This window comes from Haliotis cracherodii, unplaced genomic scaffold (assembly GCF_022045235.1).
Source record: "Haliotis cracherodii isolate W230 unplaced genomic scaffold, xgHalCrac1.p SCAF_15, whole genome shotgun sequence".
Lineage (NCBI taxonomy): Eukaryota > Metazoa > Mollusca > Gastropoda > Lepetellida > Haliotidae > Haliotis > Haliotis cracherodii.
In genome coordinates, this window is record NW_027266270.1 from 35,532,849 (window position 1) to 35,558,075 (window position 25,227).

Below are 25,227 nucleotides of genomic sequence, written 5' to 3' on the forward strand. Positions count from 1 at the left end.
TTGTTGTTGTGTATCATATTCCCAAGGGAGCTGAGAATGGACATTATGTGCACACTGATCCATTGACTAATAATGCCAGCGTTAGAGCATGCTTATTGGTAGATTTGGAACTCCACATTATTATTATTAATAGTAGTAGTAGTAGTAGTAGTAGTAGTATAACAAAACACATTAGAAACGGAGCCACTGCTCATAGGAACCTGTCTATAGATCAATGCGGCTTCCACATGAAAACAGTAACAGAAGCAAGTACATGTAAACTATTCATAAGAAAACGAGGTTTTTGGTGTTTTCGCAATATTTGTTGGGTTTTTTTAATCATGAATGTTATGAAGAACAGAAAGCTGACATCGATTCCATCAATTCTGACCTTGAGTTTCTTAAAAAAGGATGAACTCATTGATATACCAGAAGCAATCAAAAAGATTAACAAATCTTTTACAAATCTGCTTATAGCTCAGTATGAAATAAAATAAGCGAAACATATAATTTTCTCATCTCGCCCAGACGTTTTCAGTATTACATGCATGAAACAGATACATAGACATAAGCGCTACAGAAACCCATTTATACAAACTCATGTTAATAAATCTCGCTTTTCATCCTTAACGACTTCATCCGGCACACTGAGCACAAAACCGTATGTTTATCTAAAATGCTATTATGCGCTTTACTGCACACCTGACGCCTGTGGTAGACAGTCGCGCTGTGGTGCTGATATCGTGAGAGACAGGTAAATTGTTGATTATGAAAATATTTTGATTTGCTCTTTACAAGGTAAGCACGTGGATGATGTAAAGGCTTTACTGTTACCTCTACTGAGACCTGAAATCTGTACATGCAACTGTCAGATGTGATAACGAGCTTATATATCTTTCTGAGAGTATTTTAAATGTTAATTTGCTATCATAACATTAAGCGCATTTTCATTAAAATTTAAGAGTAGATGATGTGCTGGTTGGTTGATTACCACATGGTTGTTATTTCCCTGAAACCACAGATTACAGATACGGGTAATAGCGTGTACGTTAGCTATCTAGGCGGGAAGCTGTGGATAAAACTCACACTTGTATAACACATGGGACTTTCTTTTATGAGTGTTTCCGAGTCAATTCAATTCTTTATTGTATGAAAGGCCACAGGCCCATATACAACGGTGTGAGGTGAGGTGAAATGGGGTTTAACGTCGCGTCCAAGATTATTGCACTTATATAGCGACGTGCATGTGTGTGTGGCTGCTTGTACTAGTCCGGACTGATGCCGATTTACACTGCTAGCACACTGAGATACCATACCGCAGTTTAACATGAATACCCCACTCAGACACAGTATACTGACTCCGAGCCGACCAGTCCTTGTTTTAGCCCCTTAATGTCGAGCGCCAGACAGGGTAACAACAATTACCGTCAATTAACGTCTTTTGGTATGACGCGGCTGGGGATCGAACCCTGGACTTTCAGCTCTCCGGGCTGACGCTCTACCATTAAACCTCGGAGGCGGTCCCCATATACAACGGAGTTACATAACATATTATATAAGATACAAAGTCAAGGTAACAATTCACTTCGTAACAAAAACGCATGATGTATATACAAAGCCAGTTGATCTTGTGTTAGAAGATCCTTGCAGGACAGTACTGAAGACAATGTACTTGTTTCCTAGATTTTCGTATATACATAGGGCAAATAAACATAAAATGGTATTCAACTTCGACAACACTGTCACAGAATGGGCATAACCTTAGGGATTTCTCAATAGATGAAAATCTCCCTGTTTTAATTTTTAGATCACTCAGGCCAAGTCTAAAACGAATAATGATGTTACGAAAATTCCTGTACCGTAAGTTTGATAAATAAGATTCGCGAGGAGGTTATCCTTTATATATCCCATCGTCTTTGTCCACTGAGAAAAAGTAGAAATAAGCGGGTCCCCTGAACGATGTCACATAATATCTTTTACTTATAGGAAATATAGAGGCAGTATGTTTACATGCCTCCGTGAAGCTGTTGATAAAACTTGATATGTATTGAACAAGGTTATTTCTGTGTTTATAAAAAAATGTTCACTCACTCACTCTCAGAATGTAATAGTATATGGATGACGAACACATTAAAACACACAGGTATCTCTCAGACTATCTTCCTATTTATCTTTTGCTTTTTTATATATGTTATGGGGGTGGGGTATAAGGTTCAGTAGCCAAGTGGTTAATTTTTCAGTTCTCTCGCCGAAGACACTGGTACGATTCTCGGTATGATTGCAACGTGAACAATTCCTTTTGCCCTCCCCGTGATATGGCTGCCATATTGCTAAAGCCACGTGAAACCTCACTCACTCACTAACTCACTCACTCACGCACGCACCCACTCACTCACTTACTCACTCACCCACCCATGCTCAAAACATCACACTCCCAAAGTGACCCATTCCATCTGTTACGTGTCTCAGCGTAGTCAGTAGAAACCCGAAAAACCCTGGTTCGGTTTAGAATTAACACAACCCTCTGCGTCTATTGCTTCACCTTTTATTTTAATTTCTGTTATTATTATATTCTGTGATCGCTGTATTGCAATGCAGTTACCGATAGTTCGAGGAATCGATACATACCGTGAAAGATAAATCCAGAACATTGCCGAAAGCTGGTGGGTGAGGTGAGGTGAGGTGAGGTGAGGTGAAATGGAGTTCAGCGTCGCGTCCAAGATTATTGCACATATATAACGACGTGCGTACGTGTGTGTGTGTGTGTACTTGTCCGGACTGATGCCGATTTATAGTGCTAGCCCACTGAGATATCATGCTGCAGTTTAACATGAATACCCCACTCAGACACAGCTGTATACTTACTCCGCGCGGATCAGTCCTTGTTTTAGGCCCTTAATGCCGGGCGCCAGACAGGGTAACAACAAGTACCATCTTTTAACGTTTTTTGGTATGACGCGACAGGGGATCGAACCCCGGACTTTCAGCTCTCCGGGCGGACGCTCTGCCACTAGACCATTACTGAACGGGGCAAAAGAAGGATTTATCCACCTTTGATGTAGTTGTGTTTTGGACCTTAAGTTTTCCCCCGGAACTTTTGAAGGTTTTTTTTTCCAAAATCCTTTTCAAGTTTATCCTTTCTTTTGCCCTGCTGAATCTAATCTAATGTCCTTGTATCCCATTTTTTCACGAAAAGATGTACGGCTGTCCAAGTCGGCTAAGGCGCCGTAATTTCGCAGCAGAGAGCTGTGTCCCTTGGGCACATCAGGAATCTATGATTGCGGGTTTGAGTCACGGTCAACCCGATTATGTTTCTAGGTTTGTCAGCACCATACCCATTGTCGTGGGTTTCACTCAAAGTGGTAAACGTCTAAGGGTTTTCCTTCCACATCGGGCTGACACGTGATGATATATACTCACCGCCAAAAGAAACGCTAACCATAGAAACATCAAAGAACCTTCTTACATAAATCGCTAATTTCCTATTCCCGTTGAATACATAATTAGTTATGTTTAGTATAGATCTACTGTTAGGTACTCGTATCCAACTTTGATCCTTACAGTCATAACCCACGAGATTGTCACAGACATTCTGTCTGACGTGGGGTATTTATTACAATCAATGCTGACAAGGGCGATTGAAATGTTGTCTCACATTGTCCGGTACAAGTAATCAGGATTAGATTGCTGTAAAGGTCAAAGGTCAACCAGCTCCTCTGGACAACAAGTCGTGGGAAGTTTATCATAACTCTCGGTTGATTGACGGGTAAATTAGCATGCCTGCTGCACGTGACATTAAATGTCCTGAGGTAAATAATACATTGTAACATGTCATGTTGGTGATGCATTATGGGTAACCAAGCAGTGCCGACAGTCTCAACCATTAGGTAATTGATATCACTTAAAATTAGTTTTCAAATGTCGTTCTTGTGACATAATTAGGATTATCATGCAGTTGATCACCGTTCACAAATGCTATCCAGATATATATGACTGTTCAATTATGTGACTCCTCCGTCAGCTATGTGAACATGTTAAATAAAGCAGAGCCCAATATGGACAGATATGTTCCTTTTTAAGATTGTTCTTTATTACAAAGAAGGGGGCACGGGTGACCGCGATTTGCTGTGCAGAGTTGCGTCCCTTGGGATTGTAGGCTCGAATCCCGGTTCGCCCCGATTATGTTTCTAGGTTTGTCAGCCCCATACCCGTGCTCGTGTGTTTCACCGAAGTGGTAAACGTCTGAGACCTGCATCACTTCGGGCTTTCCTCACACATTAAGCTGACACGCCGTGACGTAACTGGAATACTGATAAAGCGGCGTTAAACCTAACTCACTCACTTACTCACTCACTATTTCAAAGAAAAAAGCATAAAACACATGAAAACGGGAGTTTACCATAAAATTACAAACCAGTCGCCGAAACACTGCAAACTTATGCTCCAAAACACAACTATGATACCCGTATCCGAAATACATCACCATCAAATAACCATGTCTTGTTGGTTTCATATTTAGCCGCCATCATACACGAGGGGATACATTCTTTTGCTCGGTAGTGTAGTAGCCACGATATACAATATCTCCTGTGGCGGTAAAGGGGGGTAGGGGTAGCCTAGCAGTTAAGGTGTTCGCTCGTAACGCCGAAAGAAACGGGTTCAGTTCCCTATATTAATAAGATGTCAAACCCATCAAACCCGTCGTATTATTGCTGGAATATTGCTAAAAAGAGCGTTGACGTATACGCTCTCGCTGACTCAATTATCTGGACGAATCTGAGACATCGCAATCAGAAAAAAAACATGGGGTAAATGGAAATGAACCATTGCTATACAACCGAAAATCAATGATAATTAATACATGAAAACACAACACAATCAAGTATAACAATACATATTTCTACAGTTGCTTAGATCCATGATCGTGATGTCAATCACTGGATTGTCTGGTCCAGATTTGATTATTTACAAACCGCCGTCAAACAGCTGGAATACTGAGTTCGGCATTAAACGACAAACAAACATAGCAGCTCGTGTTTGACAGTGCAAACGCCACTTCGTGTTTGACAGTATAAATATCCGTTGTTTGACAGTACATGTATCAGCTCGTGTTTAATAACATGAAATAACGCTACTCATAAATAGTTGACCTTTATAAAGGCCGCACTTGACACTTGGGGTACAGCTGTCACAATGCCTTGTTATCGTAATGAAAGACTAAGGTAATAAATAGCCACTGTATTGTTCTGGGGTTGCTGTAATGTATTTCAACACAGTTGAAAACGTCACAGAAGGCGATAAAATGAAACAATTTATACATCTAATTGTAGTGGGATTTGAAACTTCCGGTGTCTTGTCAGTGTGGAAAAGAATATTCTTTTTTATTTAAACACCTTGTGAGTTGAATATGATAAATGCTTTTGAAGTGTGGAATATGAAGGTTTATTATTTAAATATACATGAATAAGTCTATAAATAAATTGCATAAACTTAATGTTTGAGGTCATAATCAGGGACAGTTTCGATGTGAAGACTTGAGTCCGTTATGCGGGTCAGAGCCTGCTGATCTTGGGTCGATTCTTTGCATTCATGGTCACGCCAGAAACCTATGATCGTAGGTTCGAATCCCGGTTCGCCCTGAGTCTCCTGCCACGTCGTGATATGACGTAGATACTGGTGATAACCCAACCCAATGTCTTCAAGTAATGAGTGAGTGAGTATGGTTTTAAGCCGCCTTCGGCAATATTTTAGCAATATCGCGTCATCTTCCCGAGGCAAAAGAGTTAACTGACTTTAAAAGTCCAGTTTCCACGCTTGCCGAACTAGGCTGGTATTATGGAATAACTTGCCTCGGGAAGATGCCAGAAGTGGGCTTCACATCTTCCACCCATGTTGGGAATCGAACCCGGATCTTCGTCGTGACGAGCGAACGCTTTGTCCACGAGGCTACCTGACCGCCCCTTGAAGCTATGAAGTGGGGTCTGTGTGTGATGTCTCAATGCTGGCCACGTGAAGCATGAGAAGTAAGCCAGGTCGAGATGTAGTAAGGAACATGTCAACTTGAACATAGGAAACAGGATAACCACTGAACGGCATGTGTGTTAGGTTTCGGAAGGAAAAGCTCCTTACGATCACATTTGTGTGTTTGTATGGCATCAGACATATCATTCTCCCGAGAAGACTGTTGAGGATCAGACCGGAAGATTGTGTGAATATAAAAGTCAACGCCAGAGAATGACCACTGTCGATGATCCTAGTATGAAATACATTCCATTCGGCTAAGAGACCAACAATTTGATGTAAACCCCGCCCCAACCCCTCTCCCCTTCCCCGGCATGGTATGGTCAAATTTAAAGAAGACATCAGACCTTGCAGTGCTAGTTTCACGTTGACCATTCTTCCGAATGCCAGAAATACTTGAGAAGTAATGTCTGTTTATCTTGATCCGTCTGTAGATGACCACCCGCAACAGATGCCAAACAATGGACAATGGACCACCTCAGTTCTGCTTACAGAAATGGTATCTTGTGTCTGTTTTTATAGACGGAACGCCGTCAGACATAAACATCAAGTGACTGGTTTTCCTGCGGCGCGCAACGAAAGCTGAGTTGTTAAGGTTGAGTTGGGTACACCCAGAGAGAGTGATGATTGATAAATATACAATTAAATCCGATGGTGTTGTGTAATGGGGACAAAAGAAAATAGTATAGAATAGTTCATTTAGCTGATGAGGCTGGACAAGGAAAGGATGACACGATGCAGACATAAATAAAATTGACAGTATCTTTTTCTCCTTTACCGCGTGAAGAATGTGGCGGTTCTAGTGTCAACCATGTCTCTTTGTTGGAAATCCGGGTCCGAATAGATCACCAATACCTCCAGTTTGTTTCTCATGGGATGCTTGTCAGAAGAGCCGACCAAACTGAGAATCAGATGGTTACAATGTGTGACTGGCTGATTGTGTGTCGGTGTGGAGAGTTGCCAATTAATGCTGTCAGCTACTGGTACATATGACCAAGAGTCCAGTAGTTACTGGCTTCCAATGGGATATTTCTGATTGCGGCGGCGATTGAAAATGACAGTCACTCGTTTTCTCAGACATTGCTTTAGCAAATGAATTTAATACGACTGAGGCAATGTGGAATAGTGTTATGCTATTGCCTGAAACAAGACGACCTAACGGTCATAGTCTGATGTCATTAGGAACCGAAACGACCATAATTAACATACTCATGTAGGAAAGGATAGCACTGGTACTTCTGGTGTTCACAAAGCTCGAATGTATTGATAAAAAGACTTTTTTAATGCAATTAACAACACTTAAATGCCTTAACCACTAATATCCCACTACTCAAAAGAGTAATATACTTTTAAGTTCAGGACAGATTACTGATAGTAACGTGAAAGAATCGGTCCTGTCCTTAACTTCTTTTGAGTAGTGCTTTAGTTGATTTTAAAATATCCGTACATTGCAAAGGAGGCACGTACATAATGAATAGGAGTGAGTGAGTGAGAGAGTGAGTGAGAGAGTGAGTATGGATTTACGCCGCTTTTAGCAATATTCAAGCAATATCACGGCGGGGGACACCAGAATGGGCTTCACACATTGTACCCATGTCGGGAATCGAACCCGGGTCTTCGGCGTGACGAGCGAATGCTTTAACCACTAGGCTACCCGATCGTCCCATAATGAACAGGAAGCCCTCAAATATCAACTAGCAATGCAATAATAAACCGCCCTTTAATACCTTGACACTACAAGAAGAATACTGTATATTAGTTCACCCTTAGACAATGGCTTATAGGAACGTCAGATTTTGACCATGTTCCCGTCACATTCTTTAGGAACAACACTTATGGCTGCAAATATAGAACAAAGCTACGTCTACGATCGACACAATCTTTGTAATCCATTTATTACTTTCCCACGTTGATAACAACTACCACGTAAACAAAATGATGTGTCTGTTGTTAAGCACTCGCCGCTCTGTAGCCTGACCTTGACCTCGTTCCACCAAGCGATCTTAGCTCTTAGATCTCAGTGACATATATACTACCGTAGACCTATCCAAGTCGTAACGAGATGTTCGGTGAGTGGCGCTCTCGTGAAAGAGGAACCAAATGTAAGATAATATTTTACAGACGCTTTAAACATTTTTTTAAGACTTAGAGTTTGTTGTTTGGCGCCACACTGAGCAATGTACCAGCTATATTATTGTTTGCTTGTTTGTTTGTTTGTTGTTCAACGACGCACTCATCAAGATTCCAGCTATATGATGGCGGTCTGAATAAAACTGACATCATGAGCATCGATTTAATTAATTGGGATACAATGACATGCATCGACCAACTCACAAGTCTGACCAGCCGATCCCGTCAGTCGCCTCTTACGGCAAGCATAGACGCCTGTTACGAGTCTTGTCGCGGAACTTTCAACATTAATTCACGACGGACAGATAATCCGTATTTTCGAGTGGCGAGTTGTTTGTTGCTTATATTTCCCATAGTCCCTGTCTACTGAGATAAAGTAGGAAACATGGGTCTCCTGGTCTCAAGTGGAGACGTCACCTCACATGGCGTATCGTTAGAACGACGTCACATAAATAGTTTGTAACGTCAATTATTCGTGATGATGTCGCGTTGCGAAGGGCATCTTTGCAAACAATGAACACAATGCTACAACTAGCCAATATATATATATAAGTATATAATATGTCCTCATTTGGTGTGGTGTGTGTACGTGCTGCGTGTCAGCGTGCGCTCGTGTTTGTGTATACAGGTATCAGTACGTCACTGTTAGGCAAGCCAGGCTGAAACTGTGTGTCATACTGTTGGTACAGATGTCGTTACTGATTCTGTATCGGGTGGATTTTATCACAACAATCCGCATCTGCTTGTTTCAGCGGCTGTTTTGCAGTTCGAGAGCGGGATCACTCTGTGGGTGTGTCTGCTGGACACGAAGACAGACGGACCCCTGACCCCGGACAGTCTAGGGGAGACGGTCATCATGGGTCTGGAGGAGCTGACGGTCAAGGGGATGAACGCAGAGGACGCCGCCATCTTTGTTGCCGGCCATGGCCGAGGCGGTGAGAGAATGATGAATACGTGTTAATGTCTGCCCAGAAGACACTGTTGCTGAACGAGTGCATGTTGTTTTACTTCCCCATAGCCAGAAAAATCTGTATGGTGAATTAGTATCAAATTAAGATTACTGTTGGCTACAACACAGGCAGTCTCATTGTCGTTGGCCTCACGGTGTCTGTAACCTGTTCCACAAAGTAGTCTTAGGAGACAATAGTCGTAGGTCGGCAGACATTAGAAGAAATCGGACCACTGAATTCTTTGTTCCCACATATTTGCATTGCCTACCATTATGTAATTCTCTGATGGTAGAATTATATCTTCGCTTTTTGGACGCAAAACATTCAAACCGTGTTTACACTTTACAAAGGAACCGCTCTCAAACCTTGTTTTTTTTACTTTTAAGGAAACCTCTCTCAAACCTTGTTTTTTTTACTTTTAAGGAAACCGCTCTCAAACCTTGTTTTTTTTTAACTTTTGAGGAAACCGCACTCAAATCTTGTTTTTCCTTTTAAGGAACCGCTCTCAAAACTTGTTTTTTTTTACTTTTATTGAATCGCCCTCAAACCTTGTTCTTACTTTTACGGAACCGCCCTAAAACGTGTTCTTACTTTTACGGAACCGCCCTTAAACGTGTTCTTACTTTTACGGAACCGCCCTTAAACATTGTTCATACTTGTACGGAACCGCCCTCAAACCTTCTTCTTACATTTATGGAGCCGCCCTCAAACCTTGTTCTAACTTTTCACTTTTCAGGGGCCATGCTTGCAACATATGTAGCTGAGGTACCGGATTTTTTTAGTGGGATTATATTGATGGGTACATATCTAAAACCACAGATGAAGGCATCCGCATTTCCAGTCCCTATCATGACGATCACTGGAGACCTGGACGGGATATCCCGGATAACGAGCGTGGCCGAAGCGTTTAGGTGAGTGTCGCTGACGTGATTCGGGAAGTGTGATCTCATAGGAGTGGGTGAGTTGGGTTCACTGCCGATTTAACAGTATTCCAGTTATATCACGGGGTGCCAGCTTACTGTGGGAGGAAAGCCCGATGTGACACAGGTCTCAAACGTTTACCACTTCGGTGAAACCCACGAGCGCTGCTGACAAACCTAGAAATATAACCAGGGCGAACCCATGATCTCATATGTGCTGATTATGACGTTAACGCTGTCACGGAGAAACAGAATTAAACGTTTACCACATCATGGAAAGAATATCCATTGCGACTGTAAAACATAAGATTCCATACGTCGGGTACCGTAGGTCCGGTTCTATTCCCTACGAGGGTAGAATGTAGGAAGCCCGGTGTCCCCGGGAATATTGCTAGAATATTACTCAGAGATGCGTAAAACCCAACTCACTCACTCTGAAATGCAGTAATAAGTCAGTGAGTGTGTGAAAGTTGTTTTACGCTGTACACAGCACTAATACGGCTATATCTGGCGGTCTGAGCTATGTGGGGATAGCGAGTAGTCGTGAGTAGGAGTAACAGTCGGGATAGCCAGACCAGACCAGACATTGTAACCACACAATCCTCATTTGCGTCAGCTAGACAAGCAGGATGTCCTGGTAACTTAGTTTATGAAAATCCAAATCCGTCAACGCAGTCCATCTCCTCGCCACTCCACGCATAACTTTAACGACCTTCGTCTACAAGTGATCTATACTTTGAGATTGCAGATAGCGACCTTAAGTAAACTGAGGGGCAAAGAATAGTATACAACCATGATGGGGGCTAAAAAAGACACAATCAAAAAATATTACTCGATGGTTATGTATTTCATTCGGGAATGATAGACACACTTTGGACGTTAACTTTGCAGTGTTTCGGCGACTGTTTTGAGCCTACTCACGATTTGAAGACTGTTTTGAGCCTACTCACGATTTGAAACGTTTGCATTATATTTGTCAAATCCAATTTTCAAGTGTATACTTTGTTTTGGCCGTCAGTGTATGTACACTTATTGTAACTCTACGATTGTTGCAATTGAACCCAATACAGTATATATACCTTCAAGGCAAATAGAACTGTTTTGACTTTTTTGCTTCTAAACTTTCACAATATGAGGAATACGAGAATGATCACAACTGAGTTTGTGTGTATTTGATGCTTGTCATTGATTTGTCTGTTTCTTTTGTTGTAATCGGCCACTTCCCAGGTCAATGAGAGATGACGTGGCCTTTGACTCGGACCTCATATACCACAGCCCGCTGGTAATTATGGACGGCTTCAATCACGGCGTCTTCTCGTCCGGTGAACTCCCTGGAAACATGCAGACTCTGGATATTAGGCCCGAAGGCTCCATAGAAGACGGCCAGCGATTGGTCACCAACTGTACGGCGTTGTTTATTGCCCACACAATGAACGCGCCTGCCGCTTTCGTAAAGGTGGCCAAAATACAGTTTAGAGAAGCATACGAAAAAGCGGTATTCATAACAAAGGTTGGATGAATGGAAAATATTTGTAATTGATTGCAATGTACTTTTGACACGTTCTTAACAAGACATTGTATTTAATGACTATTTTTAATGGGGTTTAACATCACAATATACCTCGTCTGATATGGATATGTGTTGAAGCGCAGACGTTGTGTCTTTAATAACAGACTATACTACTCTTCCTTTGATAATCAGATATGTCAGATATATTTATGTATATACTACACATATTATGAGGAACAGTTTTGTATATCATGAAAGATTTTGTGTACATTACATGTGTTTCAAGGTCGCAAAATAGATGATGTTTTTCTTTCACTCATTGTGACGCTATTTGTAACATTTCTCTCTCATAACTAGGAGCCTTTATCTTTTATTTGAAAATAAATATTGATCGAGGTACACGACATTAACATAAGGGAAGTACTTGTGCGTGTTATTCACAAATATCTCCGGGACTCCAGGGCCCACTTGCACAAAGCGATCTTAGCGATAAGATGATCGTAACTCCCATACTTCAACATAGGCTTACAATAGTCGTACGGCTAAGATCGCTTTGTGCAAGTGGGCCCAGGAGGCTTGGTCTACGAGGAGGCTTAATGGATCGGGTGGTCAGCCTCGATGGATTTGTTCATCCATGGAATCGTAGCCGGGCGGCGTGGATCGTTGCTCGTAATATTAATCACTGGATTGTCCGCTCTAGATTCGATCATATATTGGTTGCCGTCATATAGCTGGAATACATATCAACCAACACAAATATCTGTAACCTGTTCAATCCATTGACAGCCGATCCTAGAGGTGAAGGAGATGACGCAGAACCCCCATGGTGAATCCTACTTCGTCAGGGTGGCGCAGAAGTGGTTGTCCGGCCTCCAGGGAGACCAGTCCACGAGGCTCACAGTCAGTACCCCCGGACCATGCTTTAATCTATCTTATCATACAATGTCATGAAGATATTGTCATTTATCATCCAAAACTGGCCCCCACAGGAGCTATCGCTTGGATTAGATCAAGCGATATCTACACTGTAGATATCGCTGCAATGAAATTACATCACAATGCTTTGCAGACCATGGTGAAGCATTGTGATGTCATTGGTAACCAGTGACGTCACAATCAAATGACATCACTAATTGCTCTGCTACTGAAGCTGTTAGCAGTACTTTTTACACTGAAGACACTGCCAATTACTGTCTACAAATTGAAAAAGCTGGAAGAATGATGTTGGATGATAAATAAAATCTCACCCGAGTTTCTTTTGATATCAAATATATCAACACTCGTTGATAAAAGTGGCAAAAATCCTCGGCAAGCCTCGGAATTTTTCCACTTTTATCAACTCCTGTTGATATATTTGATATCAAAAGACACTCGGGTGAGATTCTCTATTTAATGTGGACAGTTTAGATGAAAAATACGCGAAAAAACCCACTATTATATGAAACTTTGAATTATGGCCCTTAGGTGCCGACATAATAAACCATGTATATTAAAATGTTTTAACTATGACATTCGGGATATACTCTTAATTAATAACTGAACAGTTATCACTGAAATTTTGGTGAAATCAGATACTGATTTTTGTTTATACGTTTCATTTTTTTACCTCTTTAGGTGGAGAGTTACATTGTAGGGGAAGCCACTGAAATCCCGCCCTCGGTGCTAGCGGAGGGGCACCAGTCAGTAGTCATAACGTTCTCTGACGTGTTGCGCGCGCAGACACAGGAAACTGATGACGATGAGAAACCGGAAGCGCCCGTTGAGATAGCAGCCCGGATGTTGAGCCCTCAGAGGATAAAGAAAGAGTTGGGAGACACAAACATCACAAAGTTGTACACATGCAGGGATCTCAACTACGTAAGCAATAGACGTATTGCGTAGTGGAAATCATACGAATAACAGGAAACAAAATGCAGTTGACAAATTAATTAAGAAACTATCTTCTTTGACGGTGTTGAAATAAACTCGTTAATAAACATTCACGATAAACTGCCAATCTCAGTAAAATCAGATCTTAGTTCTCGCTATCGCTGAACAAAGATCTGGGGACATCCCATTACGGGTCACGTCAGAACGACCTTTCATCCGACCAATCAAAGCGTCGCTTACCAGATCATGAAGGTAACAGTCGGAATGTGTTTTCTTATCATGCAACCTCGAAAACGTAAACACGGTGTATTCCAAACGACAGTTACGGCCCGTGCGACTGATTCCGTCAAAATTATCGTCTATTTCTCGCTTCCGTGAACGGAGGAGGCGTTGCTGAGTACGTGGGATTCACTGCCATATATTTGATATTCCGGATTTTTCGTTCGTTCAGTTTTCAAAATTTTAATCGCGAACTGTGTCAACATATTTTTCAAGCGTAGTCTGAAATGGAAGTCGCCAGGTTGAAACGAGTGCCGTAAAGCTCGAGAAAGCTGCTTTCTAATTGGCTGATGTCGACTTCTTGATAGTCATTTCAGTGATCGGTCAAAGTTCGCGAGAGGTCGTTCTGACTTGACCCGAAATGGGATGTCCTCAGATCTTTGTTTACTGGCAGTGAGAACGTCGATCTGATTTTAATGAGATTGGATAAACTGCTTACCAAAAGAATGTATTCAACTGAATTTAATAACAAAAATTACATCGTTTTCATAACGTTAAGTGGCGGAAAACAGTCGCAGAACCACTGCAAACTTAACACCAATATGAGTCCCATATCAAATACTTCACCATCAAATATCCATTTCTTGTTTGTTTCATTTTTAGCCACCATCAAACATGAGTATACTTTCCTTTGCCCGGCAGTGTATTAGCTTCACTGTCTTCACACAATAGGTGTATATTTTCTTTTGCCCAGCAGTGTATTAGTTTCTCTGTTTCAATACCATTTTATAAGCTAATCTGTCATGAGGCCATTTTTCGAAATGTTCCACTTCACCGAAACTACTTGACCGTGCTTTAATCTTTGCGTCTGTCTCAGTTTGTTTTCGAGGGGTTTTTCAGTCCACAAGTATTATTGATTCGGTTAACTAAGTACCTTTCCCTGTAAAATAAGTGACCAAAGCATGAAAAGGGTCACCTTGATGCAGTGTACGCCTGGTAATAAGCTAAGCGCCATTCCTTTTTCCTCTTCTCGAATGAACGTTATGCAAATACTACCTTCCTATTTGCAGGGATCCTACCTGACCGCGTACAACAAGGCGTCAGAAACTGCCCGCAGACGTTTTGACAACAGCCACAAGGGCATTATTTTCCACACGGATATGTTGGTTCAAAGTGACCTAGCCTGGAAACTCACCCAGCTATTGGTTGAAGTCAAGGAGCACGAGCTTCACGTGACGGCGATCTCGTACATGACGCCAAATTTAGATACTCTTGGAGAAAGAGCAGGTTTATATTACTGCAAAATACTTCCTCCCGACAGAGCTATAGAATGGATTTATGTGGATTCACTGAGATTAAATATGCCGTCCTGAAGTTCCTTGTGAAGCGTTCAGAGTTGACCATGGATGTGTTCGAGCGACGATTCTGGGAACAGCTTCCGAAACGTGTTCTAAAAGGGTGTACTTATCGGTGTATGTACCCAGACGAACATGTAAAATGTAGAAGAGGAAACGGTGAAGTTTGGACAGTATCTGGTGATGAGAGTGAACAAGTTCAGGGCAAGAACGCGTAGGGTTGGACTGTATAATATACCTCATTCCAAACAGCATTTAAAAGATATTTTACTTTTATAAGATACTGCGTTTTTTATCTGCTCAAATGAACATAAACATTATTTATACCTTTCTTATAAATCCCTCAGCATTTCACCTGCTGGAGTTTGGTGTTCACAATGTCAGAGTTTGTTATGTGTATTGAATTCTGGGTAGAAAGAATACGTTGTCATCTTGGACAGGTCAATGAGGGTGTAGTGTAGTAGTTCGCCGTGCCCACGATCAGGGTTCTATTCTCCAAATGGGTACAGTTTGTGATCCTTCTTGGTTCCGCTTTGATGGAAGGTCACATTTAAGTCATACTCAGTCTACTCGATCACCATAGTCTTGCGGCAATATGACATATTTTAGATCGATCTTTACAGTCATGGAGAGGATGTGTTTATTTCTTTATTGCTTATTCTTTCTGGATTCTGCGTGCTCTTTCTGGATTCTGCATATTCTTTCTGGATTCAGCATGCTTTCCGGATTCTACATATTCTATCTGGATTCTACATATTCTTTCTGGATTCTGCATATTCTTTCTGGATTCTACATATTCTTTCTGGATTCTGCATTCTCTTTTAGGATTCTGCATATTCTTTCTGGATTCTGCATGTTTTTCCTGGATTCTGAATGCTCTTTCTGGATTCTGCATGCTCTTTCTGGTTTCCTCATATTCTCTCTGGATTCTGCATGCTCTTGTCCTATGACCTAGCAATGTTTTAATGCTTCATTGAATGAACATTGTCCATACAAAAGGCAAATCTTTTCAGCCTGGACAACTGTTCCTTGCTGTTACAACTTGACCTTTGACACAGATACCTTAGTTCCAATATCCACGAACAGACTGGATTAACACCCACAGATTTTATCAAACTTCTATTGTTCAATAACAAAGAAACATTGGCATGAAAAACAAGCATTGTTTTCATGAAATTCAGCATGTGATGTACAATTCTCTAGAGACATCGTTTTAGAAAATTAGAAGGTTCTATTTGTTATACATCACCCATCCTTGACATAATCAAATCCTCCAGATTTGACTGAGGATGTCTACATTTGTTTACCTCATCATTCTGTAATGAGTGACCTACTGATGCATCTTATCAGTGTTATAAAGTACTTTGTCCCTCTTTAAATCACTCTTCAGTACCTGACTTTAGAAGAATATATTTCATCAAATCAAGTGCCATACACTTTTTATGATGCATTAAAAAGCATTTTATTTATTGCTTGTTGTCGTTTTTTAACAAATGAATCCATACATGTTATAGCTGAACAAAATTGTAAGATTATGTAGAGAATTGAGTAGAATTCTATTAAAATGTTGAAGCACTTTCATAATAAATCAGATTTTTTTTCTTTGCTCGTCAGTCATCTGTTACTCCAGAAACATTAATCAAAAGCAAGAACTGAGTTGGCATGTCTTGAGTTAAACCAATTACCAACAACCACGAGAACAAGACTTGTGAACACTTTATTGGGGGAAGTAGCAAAACCATGGTGTTCCTGTTGGATGTAGATCAGTGCAACATTGAGACTTAGTCCCATGGGATGGTTACAATGATACTAGTAGTCATCAGCAGCTGTGACTCTTTGTAAAAACAACAAACACCACAGTGATTTATTTGCTTATAAACTGCTTTATATTCTGTCTAACAAGTGATTGTAAGACAGATCCATAACAGTGCCATGATAGTGTAACACAGGTGACATGTCAAGGCTCTCGCAGAGCAGCATCAGGTCACAGTTCAAGTTCCTGACAGGACCAAGTATCAGTAGAGGCAAGATGCTCATGTCATGCTCAACATCAAAACCTAGGATAAAACAAATCATGTCACAGTCAATGTTGTCTTGTGCCTTGAAACCTCAATGTAATGTGGGTCAAAACACATACAGCAACGTAATAGCTAAAGACTTGCAGCGAATAGGAATCGACTAATGTCAAGCATTTACATATCAAGGCAATGTTGACCTGGTAGATTATTTTCCAACATCAAAGGTCTTCTAAGATTTCTTGTATGGTTACAGTTTTGTGCAGATCTGACCAAAGACACCCTGTTGGGCGCAATAAAGAAAGTACATTAAATGAACATCATTTCTTACATTCTGAGGCTATTGTTGTGATAATGCCCATAGCAAAATTCAAATCTACATAAGTCCTAGTTTCTACCAACTGAACTGCAGTTGCAAAACCAACAGCCCAGAAAGTGTCAATTTGTAAGAAATTAACTCATTAGAAGTAATCAACATTTTTATCAGGGACTGTGCTAATTTGGTTTTCATGACAACCTTTCTCTTTGCCTTCAGATGCATATTCTTCCTCTGTCAAAAGTCTTTTCATCAACAATGACACAATCAAGAAAATTATAATTTTTCAGATAGTCAAAGATTTCGAATACAAGCAGGACTACCCATTCTTTCCTCCAAGCAGCTCCTATTCTGTAATCTCTAAGTGTGCATGCGTTCAACACCATAGATACACTTATCAGACCAAACATAATATTGCAAAGATGTGACAGAAGATGTTGATGATGTGGCATCAGTTGTGGACAGGACCTGCTCAGAAAGAAAATGCAGCTACAGAATAAACTTGACTTGCTTGTGTGAAATACATATTAAAAGCAGGCGCTGACTTCTTGCAACTTACATAAGCACTGACTATGTAAAGTGTTACAATGATATTGGTAGCTTCATTTGTTATTATAAGATGTTTTCAGATGATGAGGTTAGGGAGCTGAATGTCAACAGTTCTCCAAATTCATCTGACACTGAGGAACTATCCCATTGCTTCTACAGAATTCAGACTGGCACATGTACATACTCGTTACACATCAATCATTTCTCTGAAACTACAGGTCATGAATGTTCATAAATTGAGCAACACTGGAGGGTTGGAAGCATTGAGTAGAGAGATCAATGAATTGTGTTCCATGTTGACTTAGAACTGATGTCCACTGCATGTCCTTTACACAGGCTATTTCTATATATAACCAAGGCCAATAAAACAATAGCATTAGCCTTGGTAAGATGAATGGAAAAGATACATGACCAAATGTTCTTGGATCATGACGAAGTCACCTCTGTTCCGATAGGTTCTGACACAATAACAAGTAAATATAAATAGATATTTCTTTCATACAAGAAACAAACAATGAGCATAATTGTACATACTGGGTATCTGGATTAATACTTAGAGCTTGGTTAGAAATAATGGGAATATAGATGGTGGACCTTCATGTCAACATTCTGGCTTCTTGCCAACAGTTTTTTTTTCTAAAAAAATACAAGAAACTTGTCAAGAAAACAGCTTCTGTTCATATGCAGATGAACCAGGGAGAACTTTCAAAAACTGCAAGTGACGAATGATAGAATAAAAGATGCTACATAAAGGCAACAAAATAAGACAATGATTAAGAAAGGCAGAAAACATAGCTTGCATACTCAAAGTGCACTACATTGGTTTCTTGAACTATATATCACTGCATATCATGATGAAAAGAAAGTACTACCAGTATAACTGAAAACATTATACCACTTCTAAATTAAACTTCACATGTTCATTACAGAATGTTCAAATGTCGAGACATCATGTTCTATGTAGAGTTTGGTCACATGAAGTTTTTCACTGAAAACATACAACTATAAATTAATTCTCTTTAGTATTATTCTACATGAAAGTATCAGTTTTCTCCAAACCAAAGGCCTAAACTATTACAAACAGTGTTCATAATTGATGACATTATTACAAGCATTCAGGGCAGCTTTTCTTCCTCAGGATGAGAACAGTGTCAAACAAATAGGCAATAAAATAGTTTACTACCTCCACATTGCCTGGTAACCATTTGTTAACATTTCAGCACAACATTCACGGTAATTGTACTTTCTTATACATGTACGCAAAAGTTGACTGCATGTTGACCTGTGTCTCAAAGCTTTGAACTCTGACATTTGAGATTAAATATTATGTTGACTAAATGAAATAGCAATGAACCAATATATAGTTGCTGGAAAAAAACAACTCTTTGGGAAACCAGTAAAGGTCCATGAACCAGGTTTTCAAATAAAAAAGTCACTTTAAGGATACTAATGTTAGGAAAACAAACGATCACATGTTACAGCAATCCTTCCTTGTAATCTGTAGGTGAGTACATTAAAAGAATTTATTGAAGTTTATTCTTCTGTCCCCCTTTTTTTGACAAATGACTATTGACTGCTTGGTCAAACCAATGACAACCAGTGAAGCTTTCTTGAAACAATAGTTTGCATGAACCAAAACATCAACATGTTGCTTACTTGACATACTACATGGTGCCTCTTGTGACAATTATAATAGAAAGACACAATAACCATCTGAAGCTTTCATATACAAAGTAAGTTACAGGAAAATACCATATTTAAATGAGATAAGCACAATATACAGTAGATTTAGGCAACAACTTATACTACTTTCCTGGAGAATATTATGTCCAAGTATTCACCTCAAGAATCAGAAACAAAACTTCTATCAATGTTCATTTCTTAACAACAACTGCTCAAACTGAACTTCTGCAAATTTGTTAAGTTGTGAGGACGGACAAATGAAATTTAACAATTTATTTGCAAACAAGGAGTTTCCTGTTTAATTGCAGGAAGGTCGTCTTGGGCAGTACATAAAATTCTGTACAAAGATCTTGAAGATCTCCATGTAGTCTGTCCTACAGACCCTGAAACAAACATATCCAATACAGCCCATGCAAGTCTATAATAGTGGGCAAGTCTACATTACTGCAGTTTCAGCAAATGAAGCGAGCCTCTGGGCCTCTCTTTATTTCATTTCATAGCTATAATCTAACAACAGTTTACAACATGTTCATTTCAGAGACTAAATGTTAGTCTAGGTCTCCTGGGTGTAATGACTGTAAGGAAATGGGCAATCATAATAAAAGAGGGAGGGCCAGATATTCTGAATGTCCATAATCGTCTTGTCTGGTTTTCGATTCCTTGACCTGAAGTTCCAAAGTAGCTAACAATCATGAACATTACATAATTGGTTTATTTAAGTAAAACAAATAACCGGTGCCTATTGTAACTTGATATCAAAGTTGTCATGGTTGGCATTTAACATACAGAAATATCAACGTACAGCCAAGTCTAGCCAACATGAAACAGAGCAACTAAATACCAAGCTAATTACAAAGAAAAGTAACTATTTCAATTTACTGCTTTCGTTTGGGCATACAAATGAAGTCTTTCTAATCTGTTAGAGAAAACCCGGAATGGCTACCACCCTCAGTTGCCACTGGAAATGCAGCAATTGTAGAATGTTGAGGTATATATACAACTCAAAAGAAGTTAAGGACTCTTTCATATTACTAGTTATATGAAATAATCTGGTGGCCCTTAACTTCTTTTGAGTAGTATATGTTTCCATGGATGGTTCACCCTTTTGTTTATTGTACAGTGACTTTTTCTGCCTCTTTAGGGTATTTGGGTATACACATTTTGCACTTATGTAAGACTTATGCAAAAAATAATTGTTGATGCTTATTTTGTTGTGAGGAGCATATATATAATCAAATTTTAAACAAAACTAAAATAAATAGTTTTGAAATATTTCCCTCTAACCTCAAATTAATATTAAAGAAAAAAAATGGCCCATCATAGTCAACAAATGTTTGCAGATCAATTAGCAAAACAATGACAGTACACATACCCATTCATATTCAATTTCCATTCAAATACACCCCATGGAATCTGTTTCAGCACATAATCAAGACTGATTATTGTCTGGTGTTGACTTTTCATATTTACCAATAGCTCATTGAAGTATTTCATAGTCCTATCTGTAAAAAAGAGTCTCTTTTCATGTGGCATTTTGAAGCTGAAATATCAAAGAAGACAGAATTGGCCTGAAGACTTCAACTTCTTGTTTTATTGTGATAATTTGATGAAACGTTTCTGATACTGCTTGGCTGAATACGGTACAAGTATATGTAGCCTTTAACAATAACTGTATTGTAACTTTGTAACAATATAACAAAAAGTTGAAATTGGTCTGTTTAGTTATTTGCATGCATGTTTAAGATCTAAATAAAGCTTGTTACTTTTGTTAAAGACATAATTAAAACAAAAACCATCCCAGAAGTTGAATAAACAGACTTGCACCTCCTCTCATATATGAACTCAAAGAACACTTTTTCTACGTGGACTCACCAATCAAATTTAATTATGACCAATAACCCTTTCATGACAACTGAACTGACAAAACTAGTTTCCTACCAACAACTTTGACATAATCATTCTCATAAATCCCTAACAACTTATTCTATTGGAAACAAAAACAAAGACTTCATATGGCATCCAGTTGATTGCACAGCCCGATATCAAGCAGGTAATGTAACATGCTACAAAAGTACTGATTTCCTAACAACCCCAGACTGGGGTTCAGTATATACACAACTCCAATGACTATGTACAATGAATGAACACATTGGTACTCTAGAAATTGCAAAATGATGAACTGTTCAATTTCAACCTTGCTTCATGGCTATTTACATCTTGCAGCGAATCGATGCACTGCATGTAAACTAATCCCCTGTACTGTTCACAAAATACAACAACAGTGACAAATAAAGGTTGCACATTTTCCATAATGTCTAACAGTGTAATATGTTCTCTGGTATGCAGTAACTCTGCATTAGAAGGAAATAAGACAAGTTAAAGAAGTGTAAATATTTTTTTTGAACTTAAAATTACTCATACTGAAATTAGAAGTCTATATTTACATACAACTTTAACTGAAACATATGTATAATTTACATTACTGGGCCCCGTTCCACAAAGAGATCTTAGTGCTAAGTCAATCTTAACTCCATTGCTTTATAGGGCAACTGAATACATAAGTCAACGTCAGGGAGATAAAAAGTCATAATATTTCACACGCTCTGTAACTGGCTTCCAAAACAAACCTGTTTGGGGGCGTGGCCTAAAGCTGGCGGTGCAGCGATGACAACTGTTTCCCTCGGCCCTGTTCCACACAATAAATGCCTGTAAGGGATTAATTCCCTCAGTAAACAACCCAAGGCATCTTCAATGTTGTTAATAAGGTGACATAAGTTTTAAAATCTACAGTTGCTATGTTGACATTACATGGCCTTTAACATAGACTTGTGATTATGGTAGCACTAGGATCGCTTTGTGTAACAGGACCAAGGATATTTAGTGCTTATTTGCATCAGTGGAACAGCAGTTCCTTTAAACCTGAACTAAATATAACATTAATTGCAGCAAGTTGGTGGACAAGGTAATTGAATTTAAAAAAATAATGTGTCTCAAAAGATTTCATTCCAAATCACAATTTTCAGATGACTTCAGTCTTGAGACGATTAAGTAATCACAGAAAATAAGTAGACATAACATAGCTTATCCTATTTCAATAGTGATAACATTTAGCTATACAACAATTGTCTAAATCAATTGCATTTTCACATCAAAAACAAATATCATTTTCTATAATCAAAATTGATCACTGATGCCACGTGGCAGAGAAAAAATATATTTACATCATTCATGTCACTGTCAGTCAGGAAACAGCAACATCATGTCAGACAATTACCCCATCATCTGACAAGGGCACATTGTCAACAAATCTGGAAAAAGAGCATATTGAGGGTATGGATACAAAGTCAAGGTTCCTGTTGGGACAGACAAGTGCATGTCATGACTATGTATAGATGTCAATAACACGTCAATAGCATGTTTATTACATGTTTGTATTGTACATTAATACAATGTAGAAATGTGTATGTCATGACTATGTATAACACGTCAATAGCATGTATATTACATGTTTGTATTGTACATTAATACAATGTAGAAATGTGTATGTCATGACTATGTATAACACGTCAATAGCATGTTTATTACATGTTTGTATTGTACATTAATACAATGTAGATGGATGATCAAAGACTTGGTTATACACACCTGTGTCCTAACTGTTCATGATTCACGGTCATGTACATAACATGTCAATATCTTATTTATAACCCAATGCATTGTCCAGATATAATACATGCCAATATCACACATCATCATGTGAATACTTGTATATTACACACCGATATCATGTATACAAAATGTTGATCACATCAAATTCATGTATAGTGCATGAAAATGCATGCATATTCCACACCAACATCATATATAACCCATGTCATTATGATATATATTCCATATCAGTAACATGGCAATAACACACCTCTATTCAAACCTGACATACACATGAACCTGCATCACAGTTGATTAAATAAATGTACATATACTTTCTAATCACAGATTCCATGGCCCTGCTCGGCTGATTCTGTCTTTGTCTTGTTTAGCTGAGGTATTCCATTTCTTTCTGGTCGGGACTGTTGGTGTCTGTTTCCCTCCATGCTTGTCAAACAAAGAGAGTAAGGCAGCTTATTTGGTGTAAACTCCTGACAGTTGACTGATGGCTGCTGAAATAGACACAAATATTTGTCTTTAAGGAATATCATTGGTTATACATGACAATATTTTTATCTCGAGTGAATGAGTTTTTGGTCATCAGTTCCACCCATCTTCTAGAACGTTTGTTTGTTGTTTAACGCCGCACTCAGCAATATTCCAGCTATATGATGGCGGTCTGTAAATAATTGAGTCTGGACCAGAGAATCCAGTGATTGACATCATAAGCATCGATCCACGCAATTGGGATCGATGACATACATCAACCAAGTCAGGGAGCCTGACCACCCGATCCAGTTAGTTGCCTCTTATGACAAGCATAGTCGCCTTTTACGGATAGCATGGGTTGCTGAAGACCTATTCTACCCTGGATCTTCACAGGCCCTTCTAGAAAGTAATGTGACCAATATCTACATGTCCTAAAGGTAAAGACAACTTGGCTGGAATCTTATAGGGGTGATATTTCAAGAATAGCATTTTTCTTCAAATCAAGAACACAACAATGAGATGCAAGAGTTGATTACAAGATCTAAAAAATGGTCTGGTCTAAAAATCATTTTGCAGATATTTTATTTTCAGAGAATCTTTCACTTGTTGTGCATGGTATTTTCTCAACTGTGGGAGGCGTATGATCCACCACCAGAATGTAGTACGTTAGCACGGACCCTCACGACCTCATCCCTAGCTACTGGCTGTCAAACCTGCATCCCACTGATGTACAGCTTACTGGGGCTGGTTATCACCTTGAATATTCACATCAATAATCAGAGCTCTCAAATTTATTATAAAAACTACTGTTGTTTTACATATGACCACTGTATATGCTACTTGCTTGACAGCCGGCTTAGCCTACAACTAGTGGTGGAGTAATTGATTAAATAATCGGTCAATTGATCGATCTGGAGAATGTCAGCGATTATGGATGGTCTCGAGGGACTAATCGATGTTCATAAAAATGACCATGTGAAACATAAAAATAAACATTAAAAATCATTTTTTTAATTGTTATGTTTTTAAATCAAGACAAAAACAGCTGAAATAATTTTCTGGTTCGTAAACTGCAATGTTAACAACAGAGATACTCGCGCCACAAACAGGAAGTGGTAAAGCATAGAAGTGCAGGAATGCCCATGTCATCCAAACTGAGGGAACAACTGAATAGGTCTAAATATAGGAGGATGTTTTCCATGTGGGTGTGCCTACACATCTAGTGGTGACGTAACATGCGTAAAAAAAGTTGCGCACTGTAAGTGCAATGACTGAACTGAATAAGATTTTTTATTTCCTTGGTTGGGCAAAGATTGAGGTCGGGAAACAACTTGGTTTTTACAGTCAAACCCCTGATGTAGACTATGTTGAATTGCAATGCAGTGATCAAATATTGCAGCAACACTATGCATTTGAAAATTCATGTTGATAAGATCCACACTAAAAACCCTCCAAAATCTTCAACACAAGCTAGGATTTCTACTTCATTTGGTGTAAATCCTAACAACAAAACTTATCAATCAATGACCCCCAAAGCAAAGAAAATATAATGATCAATTGCCAAATTCATCGAC

General features: G+C 39.3%; 2 protein-coding genes across 5 annotated transcripts in view; one reads left to right on the top strand and one right to left on the bottom strand.

Annotated features, from left to right (window-relative positions):
- The window catches only part of LOC139461670 (uncharacterized), a 48,536-nt gene extending 32,016 nt beyond the window's left edge, over positions 1-16,520 (top strand). Inside the window, exons 3-8 of the mRNA XM_071243128.1 lie at positions 8,883-9,065; positions 9,817-9,991; positions 11,228-11,510; positions 12,297-12,410; positions 13,125-13,367; positions 14,669-16,520. Of these exons, the coding sequence (XP_071099229.1) occupies positions 8,883-9,065; positions 9,817-9,991; positions 11,228-11,510; positions 12,297-12,410; positions 13,125-13,367; positions 14,669-14,971 (1,301 nt within the window). The 3' untranslated portion in view covers positions 14,972-16,520. The remainder of the gene's footprint in view (positions 1-8,882; positions 9,066-9,816; positions 9,992-11,227; positions 11,511-12,296; positions 12,411-13,124; positions 13,368-14,668) is intronic.
- Positions 16,521-16,833: 313 nt separating this feature from the next.
- Positions 16,834-25,227, bottom strand: part of LOC139462558 (inactive phospholipase C-like protein 2) — a 220,729-nt gene continuing 212,335 nt past the window's right edge. For 3 of the 4 annotated variants that reach the window (XM_071244378.1, XM_071244375.1, XM_071244379.1), the window contains exon 27: positions 16,834-23,676. The gene's annotated coding sequence lies outside the window, so the exon portion shown is untranslated. The remainder of the gene's footprint in view (positions 23,677-25,227) is intronic. The other variant, XM_071244376.1, reaches the window with a different exon arrangement.